General features: G+C 37.2%; 1 protein-coding gene across 1 annotated transcript in view; it reads left to right on the forward strand.

Annotated features, from left to right (window-relative positions):
* The first annotated feature begins 205 nt into the window (after positions 1-205).
* gnal (guanine nucleotide binding protein (G protein), alpha activating activity polypeptide, olfactory type) overlaps positions 206-16,840 on the forward strand; it is a 58,367-nt gene continuing 41,732 nt past the window's right edge. The window contains exons 1-4 of the mRNA XM_036560666.1: positions 206-733; positions 990-1,062; positions 2,424-2,478; positions 2,658-2,777. Of these exons, the coding sequence (XP_036416559.1) occupies positions 595-733; positions 990-1,062; positions 2,424-2,478; positions 2,658-2,777 (387 nt within the window). The 5' untranslated portion in view covers positions 206-594. The remainder of the gene's footprint in view (positions 734-989; positions 1,063-2,423; positions 2,479-2,657; positions 2,778-16,840) is intronic.

Here is a 16,840-nt window from a genome sequence, read left to right on the forward strand (position 1 = left end):
GATTTTTAGAAAAAAACAAAACTGTCAACCAACCAGCTCCATGTTGGCCAATGCTGTGTGAACACACACACACACGCACACACGGTTAGTTCACCTGTCTCTGCGCTCATGGCTGAGCTGTGCGGCCTGGGGCGGACACGGCGGCGCGAGCAGTGCGGCTACTTCCTCTAACCACAGCGAGCAGTGCTGAGTTAAAGCCACCCATCCACCCACAGCATTGCACACACACACACACACACACGCTCACACACACACAGCGAACAGCGAGGGGGGAAGAGGAGCCACCGCCGAGCCGTAACGGCCCGATCCACTGCACTGCCAGCCCTGCTCCACTTCCTGCTGCCTGCAGTCTCTTCTTCTCTCTGTGATGATGCACACATTCACAGGGATTCACTGAGACTGTCTCTTCAGCTTCTGTTTGCGAAGGGGTTAAAACGAAACCTTTTTTTTCTCTCTCGTGGCGACGGATAAGTGGCGCACGGATTTTTTTTTCGCTCTCGTTTTTTGCTCGCCTCCACATCTTTGCAGTAAGAAGAATTCCGGCACCTTTTTTAAAATCGTGTTTGCGAGAAGAGAAGAAGAGCTAGGCGGAAAATGGGCTGTTTGGGCAACAGCAAGACCGAAGACCAGCGCATCGACGAGAAGGCTCAGCGAGAGGCGAACAAAAAGATAGAGAAGCAGCTCCAGAAGGAGAGGCAGGCGTACAAAGCCACGCACCGGCTGCTGTTATTAGGTAAGCCCGACAGAGATGGACGTACTGGCGGATTATAGCCACATCCAGCTCGGGCGTGTTTTTCTTTTCCTCCAGCTCGCCTCCCGTCCACATCACGCCTTTGACAGGTCAGGATATTATGTATGGCCAGTGTACGGATGGGACGGACGGTCGACATGGAATTTTGTGGCTCGCAGAGACAGTGCTGGGCCATTAGTAGCTGCCCTACATTACACTAACACTATTTTCTTCTTTCTGTATTTGTTTTCATGTGAAGGCGCTGGAGAATCCGGAAAGAGCACCATTGTCAAGCAGATGAGGATCTTGCACGTCAATGGCTTTAACGCAGAGTGAGTCTGTGGTTATTTTTACATCATTTTGTTCAAAATATGAATACTTTAGACCCTCGTCTGCCTATTCTTAGCAAGCTTGGACTGTAGTTTGTCGCATTTCGTATTTCTGCCATTTGGTCCGATTTTATTTTAGCGTAGAAGGCCCACGGATAGGGCCAGCATGGCGACAAGCTTGCTCTGTCCAGCTGATTTCTAATAGCTGTCAGCGAGATAAAGCCGTCATGTTGAAAGATATGGGTATGTAGGTAGGTTAGTTAGATTCAGAGATTCCCGCTGCAGCTAGCTATCTGGTCCAGTAACATTAGTGAAGCTATTCAGGTGTGTGGTGAAACGACTAGTGTTTGTTCTGGCAAGTGGCATATGAAGCACATTTTGCAGTTGATTCGGCTAACTGTGTTCAGTATCACACAGCTAGGTTTGTGTATATAGCCTTTTGCAGTTGTTTCAGCTGACTGTTCAGTACCACCCAGCTAGGTTTGAATGTATACAGTGTTAGCCATTTGCAGTTGTTTAAGCTGACTGTGTTCAATACCACACAGCTAGGTTTGTGTATATAGCCTTTTGCAGTTGTTTTAGCTAACTGTGCTCAGTACTACGCAGCTAGGTTTATGTACACAGTGTTAGCCTTTTGCAGTTGTTTCAGCTGACTGTGTTCAGTACTACACAGCTAAGTTTGTGTATGTAATCTTTTGCAGTTGTTTCAGCTAACTGTGTTTAGTACCACACAGCTAGGTTTGTGAATATGGTCTTTTGCAGTTGTTTCAGCTGACTGTGTTCAGTACCACACAGCTAGGTTTGTGAATATGGTCTTTTGCAGTTGTTTCAGCCAACTGTGTTCTGTACCACATAGCTAGGTTTGTGTATATTGCCTTTTGCAGTTGTTCCAGCTGTGTTCACTACCACACAGCTGGGTTCCACAGTTATTTCGTCTAACTGTGCTCAGTACCACACAGCTAGGTTTGCATATATAGCATTTTGCAGTTGTTTCATCTGTATTCAGTGCAACACATTTAGGTAGGTTTGTGGACAGAGCCTTTTGGGTAAATAGCCCATGTAACTTTCACTGAGAACAGTTCCATAGCAGTTAATGCTTAGTTGGATTATTGCAGGCCTAATAGTTACAGACTGACCTCATTCAGATACTTGGTAGAGTACTGGTGGGCCTACATGCAGTTTGATTATATCACATGTTCTCTTGGGCCTACTTTTACTATGTGAAACTAGAATTTTATTGAATGCCTAATTATGATGATTTTCAATGCTGTTACATGTGTTATATGACTCATTCATTCATTCATCCATTTATGTGTTCATTAGTCATTTGTTCATTCATTCACTTTTTTCCCTCCTCTACTCAGAGAAAAAAAGCAGAAAATCTTGGATATCCGAAAAAATGTGAAGGACGCCATTGTGGTAAGTTTCTTTTGTTGAAATTAAAACTTACCAAATTAAAAAAGTAATGTTTATATTTTTGCACCCAACACGGCTGTTGTATCCAGCAATCCCATTTGGATGATTAGTGGGGCTTAGCCTGCGATTTATCCCACTTTTATCCTGCTTAGCGCTGTGTGTTTGTTTCATCCGCTTTCTAGACGATAGTATCGGCTATGAGCACCTTAATACCCCCAGTGCCACTCGGCAACCCGGCCAACCAGTTCCGAGTCGACTACATAAAGAGTATAGCCCCGCTCTCAGACTTCGACTACACAGAGGTAAGGCGTCTCTGATCTCTCAGACTGATAGCAGTCAGCATTTCTGTTCCCGGCTTGTGGCCGGTATGGTGGAAAACTGACAGAGTTCTTACTGTAACTTCTGACTACTGGTGTTGTAGTGGGCAGAAAATTGCACACTGTGGCAGCTCACGTTCTGTTGGGACTACTAAATGGAACAAAAACAATTAGCAATTTTGGAAAATGAGTTTATTGTGTTGCAGAATGTGTACTGTATATGATGGTTGATAATTTTGTGTGACCTTATGGAAGAGTTGTGAAACGTAACTGCTGGCTTACAAATGTGTCACAACAGGTAATCATCTCTGATGTGTAGAGTTCAAGCAAAACATTGTAAAAATGAAAAGGAGAGGAAAGACACACCCATAAATCATGCGTTTATTTCAGGAATGAATCCTAAAGATTGTGATTCACGGGTGACAGTTTGGTTCCACACTTTTATCATCCTATGCTAGTGTCTTTGTGCTTAGCTAGCTGATTGTTAAGGGAGCTATGAATATCTAATTAAACAACGCATCTTTTCTGCATGTACAATCGTCAGGTGCATCTATCATGTCTTGCATTTAGCCTCACTGGCTGGGGGCAGATTCCAAGGCGCTAATGCCATGTCTTTGGCTTTGTATTCAGGTGTAGAAAGTAAGACCAGGTGAAACTCTAGCTATGCCACCAGCAGGCTTGGGCGATTTGTTTGCAGGGCAGGACAGAGCATGCTTAGCCTGTATATCTTACTGTCTATCTGTATGATCTCACGCTGTGGAGCTTCAGTACACTATGGAGATTCCATACCCCAATGTTTTTGATTAGCTGAATGACTATTTTGTTGAGCTTTCTAATTTTGTGCATCTCTCACTGTCCTATGATGTACGTAGAGTGTGAATTCGCTTTTGTTGGTTCCATTTAGGGCCCGACTGTTGTGTCATTTGGCCAATATTCTTGTCGATTTATCAGTATTGAAGGACCAATAATTAGTATCTTGTTTTGTATCCTGACAAACCAACCTCTGGTGTGAGGAAAACCATTTACAGGCACTTGTAAGTTAACAGTCACCACTTGCGCAGTTACAGCAAAACAGTCAGGAACTGGTGAATTTAAGAAAAAAGCTATCATTAAAACAAAACAAAAATATGTCAAATGTACCAAACACTGTCTATACTGAGAACTAATGAGTAAAATAATAGGTAGTTCAAAGGACCAACAAAACCACCAAGAATTCTGGGAAGCCCCCGGTGCTACAGTTGAATTTTCCATGATATTGCTCCTTTATATAATATTTAGTAGAATTTTTTAGTAATATTAACGTAAATAAAGGCATAAAACTGAATTTCCTTTTTTTTTTAAAAGAGACTGATATAGTGTGTAACCATTGTCTCACAGTGTACTGTTCATTGCTTTGTCCATACAGTATAAAACTAAGCAACAAAACTGGCTTATTTTGAGTTCACTGTTTTTTTATGATGTCACAAAGGGCCTATATTAACACTATTTAGGGGCCTGAATCACAAAAATCAGTTTTTGCACCTATATAAAATAAAAAAAAATGTAATGTCATAAGGGCCCATTTCATATAGAATTGAATTTCCTTGCTTTTTTGAAATAAAAGAGATTGGTGTAGTATGTAAACATTGTCTCGATGTATACTGTTCACTCCCAAGTATACTCTGGCAGTCGAAATGTAAAACTAAGCTGCAAAAAATGAAAGATTTTGAATTTACTGTTTTCTGTGCTGTCACAGAAGGCCCTATATAAAATATATGTTTTGGGGCTTATACATAAAAAAACCTGATTTAGGGTCTATATTAAAAATCGTGTAAAAATATCCTTATTCATGTAAAAATCAGTTTTTGTGCTGTCACAAAAAGCCCTATGTCATTTAAAACAAAAAATGAGTTTTAAAATGAGTTTGATGTAGCTTGTAAACATTGTTTTAAAGTGTACTGTTCACTCCCCAGTTCATACAGTCCATATACAGTACGAAGCTGCATGAACCATTTTGAAAACCAACACATATTCATATATCCCACTATTCAGTCTACGGTTATAAGGAGTGTTTTAGCCTGAACTGCTGTTTGAATGAGGCGCGATACAGAGCAGTCAATCAGAACGAAGCTCATTTCCATATGTCAGGCACAGTAACAAAAATGGTATCTGTCACAAAATATGCATATTGGTTGGATCCTATTGGATAGGATGCTGGTTTTGTTGCTTTCAGTATTTCAGTATTTTCCACATCCCAGCAGTGAACCAGAAACCACATCTGAACGTCATTCTGTTTAGGACTGTCTCATTGTCTTAATGTCTTAATTTGATGTCTCTGTACGTGACGTACAGCAGCCTGTGAGTCTGAGCACTAGCCAAGCTGAGCTAGGAGGAACTTACGCAACTTGTAGTAATTTGGCATTTGGATGTTTGAATGAATGGCACCCATTTTGTTGTTTGACGGTTTGATCCAGTTAAGGTTCGATAGGGCAGATACAGCAAGACAACGCCGGAGCTGTTGCTTATGGGACGTTACGAAAGATTTCCAAACAGTTGCTCCTTTTGGAGCTAAAATAGTTTGTATTTGGTAACTGCTGCTCCAGGGTAGATGTTCTGGATGAGGGTGGAGAGTCATTGTGTGTGCGCATGTGTATGCTGTTATCTAATTAAAAACCCTTTCAATTGAGTCTTAGAAAGAAGTGGGGATGTCATGAGTTTTATATGGCTCATTCGAATGTCAAAAGCCGATATAAAAAGGTCTCTCTTTCTCTCTCTCTCTCGTACACACACATAGGCCTATATCTCCCACTGTCTTTCTTCTTCCTCTCTCTCTCTCTTTCACTTTCATCCTGGCCTTCCCTTATTTCCCCTGTCGTTCTAACTTGTAAGTTTATAAACTAAGAGGTAAATAAATAAAATAAGTGAACACAACCTCTACAGAGAACAAACCTTTGCACATTTTAATACACGATTACTGTTATTCTTCTAAGTTTTCCATAATGGGAGGTGTAGCCTGAGCTAACGTTATGATGTTATGACACATTTTTTATTTTAGTTTTTTTCCAGTATGTTAAACTAAACAAATAAATAGTGTGCACTTACATTTGCAGAAAAATGCCATATTTCAGTTCCCTGTAGAGGGTGTGTTTACTAATTTTTACTTAGAAAATCAAAACAAGTTATTTGACCAAGAGTTTTCAAACTTTTGCATACAACTGTAGTTATGTTTCAAAGAATAATCCGAATGTTAGACACAGGTTATTGCTCTGGTAAGTTATTATTGTGGTTCAGGGAACTAAAAAATTAGAGGCAGCCAGATTACTTTTTACGTTAAAACAACAAATCTTCTTGTTCAGTATGAAGTGCTTTGGCATCATAGCAGATTCTCTGTATTCGATCTGGGTTTGGACAGTGGTGAGGGCAGTAACATAATCTTAGCTTCACGCAAAACATCAGGCTAATCCTAAACGTAACCCTAATGCTGTTGGTAGTTAGAGTATCTTGAGAGATTTATTGAACCCTTAGAAGTCAGTGTTAGTGGGGGCATGGTCAGTATTAATTATTTCTCAGTATTTCTCCGTTATTTTCTCATGACTCATTGCAGCAAGCTGAAACATTCTGTCTTAAGTGTTGATTTAAAACTTTCAATCAATACCACAGTTGTGTTTCTAACTTGTGAGTTTATAAACTAAGGGGAGAAAAGTAGGAAGTGCGACTTAAACCAAAACATATAGCATATAAATCGAATATAATTCGTCTAATTAATTATGTAATTATATAATTACAAACAACAGTAATAACTAGCAACTTCTAAGGGTTAAGGACGCACATTGATGACAATTTTTCATGTATTCTTTTGGCTGTTTCCCATCTGGGTAACCCTGTTTAATACAAATGAGTTTTTTGGAAACCTGTTTAAAAAATCCAATCAGCGTTCAAAATACTTATTCAAACTCAAACGTATGTAGTTTTGGGCTATATTTATTGTCTGTTTCACTGCAGTGCTCATCTTGTACCTTGTGTACACAGTACATTTGTTGTGAAATGTCTAAAAGTTATGTACAGATGATCTGCATCCTTTAGGTCAAAAATGAAACAAATAGAAGTATGTATTGTAATTCTGCACTGATATTGAATAAAGCTACAGCATTTCTTTCAAAGTGTTTTCCATATATGCAATACTGTAAACATCAGTATTAGGCCTGGATACTTCAGGATTAGGCCTGGATATCTTTTTTTTTAATACTGATACCTCGATGTGCTTAATTTTTAATACCTTCAGTTGCAAAAAAATATCGAATTAATAGTCATGTAATCAGTGTATATTGGCTTACAGATGCTGATATAACTAGGTCAGTACCATAAAGTATTGAATTTGCTGTTATATGTAATATAATATTGTTTTCATCCTACCCGATAAGTAAGAATAGTTTGATTCTGATGCCTAAATGCTTTTAGGTTTAATGTTACATGTAATAACAGATATCTTAAAGTCAGTAGAGCTGTGTTCATTATGACTTTCTAACTGTCAAATTCCATTTCTTGTTCTGTGTGTGTGTTTGTGTGTGTGTGTGTGTTTACATGACTGGTGATACTGTACACTGTCTATCAAAACATGGGCAGTGGAAGTGAGATGTTTTTAGCCGTGGCTGTAGCTCCATTAATTAGGTCTATTATGTAATGGCGTATTGATTTTTGTTGGTCAACATGTTAGCTGAGGGCTTGGCAGTGGACAGAGAGAGGACCAGCACCAAGAATCCTGCTCTGATGTGCCTGATTTGAGTCTCTCAGTAGACCAGACATGCATTAAAATTGATCACTCTTTTAAAAATAAAATTATTATAACTAATGCACTGAAAAAATGTTGTTTTTACCTGATTCAAATGTGTTCACTGGTTTCACATGAACGACGTATTACGTCAAGACCATTACTGTCGTTCATTTTACTTAATTCACCAAGAATTGTATTGATGTAATGTACTTTATTCATGTGGAACTGATGTACACATTTGAATTCAGATCACTATTTGAGTGTAGGGATACACAATATCACAATCATATCTGTGTTTCCAGATATTTTCGTAAAATATTAGCATTTGACAGCTGTTTAGATTTTGCTGATATTTCAGACCCATACTTGACGATACATTAATTGTACTCCAGAAGAGCAGAATATTTAGGTAACACCGGACTACTACGCTAAAATATTTTATATGCAGATGCATTTGTAACCTTGAACAACTAAGTGTCACATTTCTCTGCAATGCTAATCCGGGTGAAAATATAGGATAACGGCATCAGCTCACAATTCACACATCCGGGCCTTCCTAAAAATTTATTAAAAATTTATTAAAAACTTATTGATGAATCAGCAGTGATTAGTTGGCAACTTGCATAATATTTTAAATGTATATTGTACAATGATACAGATATATTTCTGTTACAATTTTTGCACTAAGAATCAGAGCCTCATTGACAACTTGTGCAGTTTTTTGCTATTTTTTTATATACGTGTGTATACATATTTTTAAATTAACTTCTTTTCAGGTTTCTTTGTTTCTCCTTTTCCAGTATATGTATGTAGGTATAGCTATGTATAGTTTGCTGTTGTTCAGTCCATTTTTATTTTGTGTCCTTTTTTAAAAAAAGAATTTCAGTGTTAAAAATAATGGGTGAATTACACTGTTTTTAGTGTAGTGACAGTTTTACATGCATTGGTCTTTGTCTCTCCACTGTCATGTCCAACATGAGATTAAGCCTTGTTTCTGTTTTCCACCTTCTCACACTTATTCAGATCCAATGACAGCAGATCAAATTCAGCTTTACGTTTATTCATGGTCATGATAAACTGTTTATAAACTGTAGAGTCAAGAGATTTTCAATTGCATTTGGCTTTAGATTATAGCACAGTGGTTGTGAAAGGCTTTTGCTTTGCATGAAGGAGATACTCTTGTAATTTTTCCCTTGGGAAAGGACTTTGGTCTGAGTGTGACTGGCAAAAATAGCAAGATGTTTAGGTCTTTGTTCATTTGTACCAAAAAAAAAAAAAAATGATAGAACTGCTGAGATGTCAAGAAAAGAAAATTACCAAGACTATTAATGCTGCAAATAAATGATGTTTACATTTCTGAATGGCAGTTGCTCCGCACAGCTTCATTCTCATGACTTTAAAACTGAAGTCTCTTTCACAAAGGCTTCTTACACTCATCTGGTCTAACCACTATGCAGTGCAGCTACAAAATGGAAGGCAGTTTTGAAGTCACTGTTATCACCAGAGATAACAAAAGCATAGTGTAATCTGATATGAATTATTTTGCATTTATAGCACATTGAAACAAGCAGAGGATCTGTCAAAAGTGAAATTTCTAAATCTTCAGTTGAAACCATATGTAAATAAAACGTAAATATAATTCTTTGCGTAACTTACTGTGTAATTATATAATAATTATCTAATTACATTTCAATAGTAGAGCAAAACAACTCTTAGCTTCTAGGGTCAAAGGGGAATTCCACTGATTTTTCAAAATTTCTACTTCAATTTCTAATTCAATCATCGAGATGTAAACAAAGCAATTCAGAGTGGTCTAATGTGAAATAGTGCATTGTAAAGAAACTCACTGACTTGAATTTTTTACAGTGGTGTTGGTAGGAACCAGGGCCTCCAATGTCTACAGCACAAATATAGGCAAATAAATATTTGCCATCCAGTTGCCGTAAGTTTCATGTGTATGGTTAAGTTATAAGTTACAATACCCTGCATGTAAAAAAATAAAAACAGATTTAAAAAAATACCCAATACACTTTACATTTAACTTTCTGTGTTGTAGATTTTAGAGACTGAAAGATTTAATTATCCAGAAACTTTAAAATATCTGTGGTGCTCCCCTTTAAGAGTTTTGTTTCTATTTAAGTCAGTTTTTATGTTTTTTTGTTTTTGAATGTAAGCGCTAAGAACTTTTTGGAGTTATAAATAATTACTCAGTAACAATAAACAGATGTCACATGTGACATTATTGGAATGATGAATATTTTTTATATCAAAATTCAGCTTTTAGCCATTTTTGGTAAGCAGTGTTAAACAGGCCATATCCCAGTCTTTCTTTTTCTCTTTCACAGTTTTTTTTTCTCTTTTTCGTTCTTTCTTTCTCTCTCTCTTTTCCACTCCCTCTTTCTCCTGCTCTTTCTTTCTCCTCTGTGTGTTTAAAGCAGTAAAACGCACACTGCTTTTATTCACACTGTATCACGAGCCTCACTGTGCCTGAGCCCTCAGGAGTTTCTCCCCATCTCTCTCTCTCTCTCTCTCTCTCTCTCTCTTTCTCTTGCTCTCTTGCTCTCTGCCTCTCTCTTGCTCTCACTGTATCTTTCTCTATCTCTCTAGATCTCTCTTTCTTTTGCAGAAGCACATGTATGCACCGAGGGAAATAAGTGAGAGACAGGGAGAGCAACAAAGGAGAATACAAGACCACTGGCGCATCCTTATCGTTAAATATTTACAAAAACCAGAAATACTCTGGCATCGTCTTGTTTTGTCAAGTAAAAGGGCCACGCATCACACGGTGACCACACCACAGTTGCAACACTGTCATCCCTGTTATCAGTCCACTCAGGAGAGTCCTGGACCCACTCTAACTTTCATAGAATTGGAATTCCTAGAATGGGCTTTTGTCGATGAGGAAGTGGTGTTTGGACTGGGAATCTCATGGATAGGCTACTCTTTCACTTAGCCAGGTTACATATTCGATTACTCTGGCGAGCAGCACATAGCATCTGGACTTATTCTCTGAAGCTGGTTATTTGCTATGGTAGCCAATGCTGCACAGTAAAATGAAACTCATCAAGGTTTATTTGGTTTATTAGCTTGCAGATTTAACCATTTAACCTCTATTTTTCAAACTTTTTGTAAAACCAAGCTGTTGAGGTATAAACAAAGATTAGAGCAGTTTAATGTAAAATGCTGCATTGTAGAAAAAACTTACCAACAAAATCTTTACAGTCACCAGAACCAGGCACCGGAACCATGTGAAAATTCTCTCTGACAAAGTTTCTCTAGTTGGCACATTTTATATAAAACTACATTGAATTACCTTATTTACTTCTAAATAGCTGAACTATGCAGAAAATTCAGAATAATTGATGGAATTTACTACATTAAACGGTGTGTTACTGTCAATTTTCTATACTATTTACATATAAATAATTACACAATTAATTACATAGTAAATTACATAAGGCATTACATTTACATTTGATGTACATTCTGTACAGACAGGTCCAAGTCAAATAAAACATCAAACCATAATAAAATATGTCCTCTTTCGCTTACAAAAACAAATATGGATTTGATTGAAAGTTTAGAATCTATACTTCTGACATAATTTCTTCAGTTGTTTTAATGAGCTACGACAGAGAAATATGCTTTTGTTATCGTCAGCAATAACTGCTACTTCTAAAGGTTAACGTTAACCAACCAACATATGATTGAATGCCAGATCCATTAACAATGCTGGCTTCTATCCCTATGTTACGACACATGGAGTTCTAAGTAATTTACAGGTCCTTCACTGCCGGTAAAAGAAACGTCCGCTCTTGGGACTCTGTTTCTGTGCTCACTTTCCCCCCCTTGTACTTTCCTGCTGATCCTGTTTCCTGTGCTCCTTTGCTTTAGTCTGGATCTCCATTTCCTGATACTTCCACTCCAGCAGTGCAGGCCCTGGCTCAGCGCTGGTTAATGCAGTGGATCAAACCCAAAGCTGGGGGAGATTCCTCATCCCACATCAGGAAAGGGATGGCTTGAGAGGAAACACCATGGACAATCTTGGATAATGTACAAGTGTGCATAATTTTCCCCTTACCCCAAATGTAGTTGATTAGTGAAAACCTATCACTGATAGTAAAGGCTTATTACGGTGGGCTGTCATACAATGCCAAAAACACATAAACAGGTCTATTTGAGATTACTTAACAATTTGATGCAGTTTGAGGCAAAAATGTAATCAGTGAGGAGTGAAGACTGTGCATTAGTGATTGGTGGGGTATGATGTTCTGTTGACTACTATAGCCTAACAGCTCTAATTCAAAGCTAAAGAACTCCCAAAAAAGTGGACCAAAAGCCCTAGGGGAAGATAGCAGCCCTTTCAGGCTGAACTGTAGGCTGTCTTTTAACATCAGGAACCACATAAGCGAGTCTATTTAAGGGAGTTTATATCATACTCATATTGGGATAAGTTTATTCCATTTGAGGCAAATATGTTATGATTTAAGAGTGAAAATGATTAACATGCTGCTGATTGGTGGGATACAAGCTTCTGTCAGCTTCAGTAGCCTCATAGCTCCAATGCAAAGCTAAAGAAACCCCAAAAAAGTGGACCAAAAACCCCAAAGCTAGGGGAGATTCCTCAGACCACATCAGGAAAGGCATGGCTTGGTTCCGAAAGATAACCCAATCAAAAGACGAGTGATCGTTCTGCATTAGCTGTATGTTCAAGCTCTCTCTCTCTGTCTCTTGTACCCTTGTTCTCTCTCTCTCTCTCTCGCTCTCTAGCTCTTGTTCTTTCCCTTTTGCTTTCTCCTGCACCCAAGGTTTAGAGACTTTTTTCATCCCCATCAAACTATCAGTTGCTAAAAATAGGCCTTTCATTTCGTTGATGACTCACTGTGGCCTTATGTGTGGCAGGCGTAGCTAAACATGAAGAAGAAGGTAAACTTCCTGTCTGATAAACTGATGCGAAGACATCACTATCAACTCAAAGGAGACCTTCCACACCTGCTACATAAACATGAACAAACCCATACGTCGAGTGGGTGCACAGTACCATTGTGTGATTGATAGAAAGCAAGTTTCTCCCTCCTTCACATGGGTCAGCACAACTTGTCAGTTCTTTTCTGGGCAGTGTAAAGCCAAATGTCTATAGTAGAATGCTGATGTTTGTTAACCTTTACCTGTTTAGTCTTGAAAGGCCTTCATTCACCTTTCATATGCTTCACTCAGGACCTCATACAGATACCAGTTAGCTTCTAAGTAATGTTAACCCTGTCTTACCCAATGTATCATTGGTCATAAATTCAGGGGCTTTGGCAATATCTCATCTGAGCTATTAAAATCCGCATTGGGCATAGTAACATGGATTTTTTTGTCATTTTTCTGGAAGTTTTCTGTGTGCTATGTTTTCTATTACTGTACAAAAGAATGAAGATGTTGCCTTTATTGTTGGATGAACTGCAAATGGAATTCACATCATTAAGAACTTAGTATTGGCTACTTTCATCAGAGTAACAATAAAAGGTACACACTTAAAAAGATGATTCTTCAAGGGATCTTTAGTAAAGACAGTGGTTCTACTTAGGAGTTCTATATAGAACCATTTCATGCTTAAATGTTCATTTCATGCTTAAATGGTTCTTTGTATGGTGAAGTGGTTCTTCCAGTTGATGGAGAATGTGTTGTGTATGGTTCTATGTAGAACCTTTTGGAAAATGGTTCTATATAGGGCTAAAAGGGCTCTGCTGTTGTTATAAGCTTGACAACATAACAATAGAAGATTTTTTTTTGTGCTACATAGAACCATATACATCATATTCTCCATCAGAAGAATATCACCATACAAAGAACCATTTAAGCATGCAATAGTTCTATATACACACTTAAAAATGATGGTTCTTCAAGCGTTCTTCTTTAGTAAAGAAAATGGTTCTATATAGAACCATGATCATTTAAAGAAGCCTTTCCATGATTAAAGGGTTCTTTGCATCGTGAAATGGCTCTTCAGATTGATAAAGAATGTGCTGTAAATGGTTTTGTATAGAACCTTTTTGAAATTGGTTCTATATAGCACCAAAAAGGGTTCTTCAATTGTTATGATGTCAGGCTTGTTACAAGAGAAGAACCTTTTTGGTGTGTAGGACTCATGGTTCTAAATAAAACCATTGCCTTTACTAAAGAACCCTTGAAGAACCATCTTTTCTAAGTGTAACTTAAATAGGAGATGTGTTCCTACACATTTCTTTTTTAGTTCAAAATTTGTGAAATGAATTTAATTGATTTTTAGCTTTGGTAGATACTTTTCTTTACACATTAAAACATCAAGTGACCGCAGAGTAGATTAAAAGTAAGATATTAGCTGTGTTTTGGCCTAATAGGTTAACCTACAATATTTCTTTCAAACTAATGATTGCTTCTCATTTATGCAATATTAATTGTTCTATGTACAGAGAACACTGGAACTTGTGCTTGTTATGTACTGGGCTATTGGTGATAGTGGATATGCAGACATGGCATGTCTGAGCTTTTAGACTATAGTACGCAACTGTCTATGAACATTTTCAGTAAGTTCATCAGTTCAAGAAGTTCATCAGTTATGATGGTAAAATTGTCTGTTTTTTACGCCTGCTTTAATTAGGCTGGAAGCCAGATTCGAAAACTATAAAGCTGACCAAAAAAAAAAGTCTACACAAAATAAACAAAGTATTTTATGAACTTACACAGTATGTAGGCTGAAGTATGGGCCATGCAGTTAAATGTCAACAACAGAGAACAGTTAGTTGTCCAAGGCAATGAATTCCATTATTTTTAGTTGTACTTTGCACTTTGGCACTGTTGTCTGTGAATTTCTATTTCATTTTAAAAACTTAGGTGACAAATGGTGTCAATGTGCTAGCAGGGTCTTTCCTTTTAGTGTTGTTTTGCTGTGTTCTTCATATCAACCTGTAGTGGAGAAATCCTTGGCTGTTGTATCCAATCTTAATACTTGGTATAAACATAGATTATAGCTGGTCTAATGTCCCTCGTCGAAACCGGGAAATAGTTCCACAGTGGACCACTGGTATTCACTTTTATACAAATTTACAATGCTGTGCAAAAGTCTTTGGCATGAACATTGTTTAAAACAGTTTATCTTGACAGTAACTGCTTTTGTGTATAAAATGATCTAACATTATGTATTACATAACTTTATTCATTGTATAACATTAAGATAAATACAAAAAAACAAAAACACAGTAAAAGACAGAAATAATTTAGTATTAAAAAAGTTATTAATATCTTGTTTGAAAGAACAGAATTAGTTTCCTGACTTCTTGCTCCACTCCAGCCATTGCATGGATTTGTTCAATTCTATTACCAGTAGGGAAGGGTGATATGACAACAATATATTATTATGATACTTTAAGACATTTTCAAGTATCGCGACATACAATATGTGTCCCAATATATAGTTTTTCTGAGGGTGTATAAGTAGGTACAAATTAAAAAGCATACAGTGCCAATTATTTAAAACCTCTTTAACTCTGTGGAGCCACCGATGGTTCCAAAACGCATTTCGTCATATTCTTTACTTCATAACTTTAATATATCATAGGCTACATTCAAAAGGTGGGTGTCATAATTGCCTTTTTTCCAGTCAAATAGATGGGTAATGTAATTTTAAAACTTTATAATAAAAGAAGCTGAACTCTGAACAATTTTTTTTTTCTACTGAAAGTTGACCCATTTTCCACAAATCTGAGCTATAAACTGGATCTCAGATGGTGTTTGTTCAGTGATCTGCTCTGTAAAATTTATTTTTATAAAAAATACAAAGAGAGTAAGATTTTTGGCTTTCAGCAGTAAATTGTAAGCTTATAGCAATATGTGTATGATCATAAAACACATTTTCTGTTAATTTGAGGGGAGCTTTTACAAAAAGCCCAAAACTACATTTATTTCATGCAGTTACTGAATAATTTGCCTTATGATTTGGGCATGTAATTTTAGATGGAAAAAACAAAATATACCCACAAGCATAAGAGGTTTAAAAAAGCTATCAGAAACTTATTGCAATGATTTTTATGAAACATTTGGCGTACTGCACTGTGCTGAATTCAGTTAAACAGGACTGATTATGCTGTCTTTGTAATAAAACATGTGGTCACCCCATGTTTCAGAAGTACAGATATCCAAAATGTACTTTGAAAAGTGTAGTTTGTAATACAATTGATCACAATAATGATAAAATATCACCATTTTGCCAAATTGCCAGAACATCAAATTTAGCTTATTTGTATTTATTCTAATTTTACTATTTTTTGAACCAACAAATGTTCATAATAAATATTAAAATAAAAAATAAATGGCTTTACGTATCATTTTCTCAGAAGACTTTTGCAGAATATAATAATAATAATTAATAATAATCTCTCATGCAGATCTTGCCATGCAAATCTTGCCATGCATAGTGGAAATGTTTATGCTGCTGTTATTTTAATTCACCAGTTGAATGTCTTTACATAGTACAAGGTTCATATGCAGAGAAAGATCTTCAGGCCTTGGCAAAAAACAAAAAAAAAAGAAGCGTCTCAGCAAAAAAAAAGCTGTGCATGGAGAGAGAATGAAGTCGTAGTCACTGACGTGTGCTTGACTGAGCTGTGTGTTTTTCAGAGAGGGGTAAGTACAGGATGCGTGCGCCTGAAGACCGGATGTGGTTACAGCATATGTTACCAACATCAAAGATTAAAGAAAACGCAAGGATCTTTTTGCTTTCTTCTGTTTCTAACTCTCACACACACATTTACATAAGCCAGTAGCAACCACGCTGAAGGATGTGTGAGCATTTAAGTGTTTAATTGAGCTCATAAGGACTGGCACTTTCCCTTTTTTCCTTTTTTTCTGAAGTAAGATCCTCATCTCGATATGGAAACTGACAAGCATGTTACACAAAGGACAAGAGTGCAGTTTTTAGCACGGATGATGCAGTGATGGATGGGTGAACACGGAGGAGAGTGTGTGTGTTTTTGCCAATTTTGTGCCTGTGTATTAGTGTGTGTATAGGGATGTCCGATATAGACAGAACACGGCATTGCGATTTTATAGCTGCGTGTTATGAATGTGATGTATTAAAAGCATATTTGTGAACTCTTGATTTGACATTGTTGAAGACTGGCTTTTATTATTTTGTCCAAAATTATTTCCTTTACATTTAAATACCCAAAGAACGTCTCATTACTTCTGGCACAAAACGTTATATCTGCTTTTTTGTCTTTTTCTTTAACATCATTTGAAAATGCCAACTGCCCTTTACGTGTGAACATCTCTTATG

This window comes from Colossoma macropomum, unplaced genomic scaffold (genome assembly GCF_904425465.1).
Source record: "Colossoma macropomum unplaced genomic scaffold, Colossoma_macropomum, whole genome shotgun sequence".
In the NCBI taxonomy this organism is placed as follows: domain Eukaryota; kingdom Metazoa; phylum Chordata; class Actinopteri; order Characiformes; family Serrasalmidae; genus Colossoma; species Colossoma macropomum.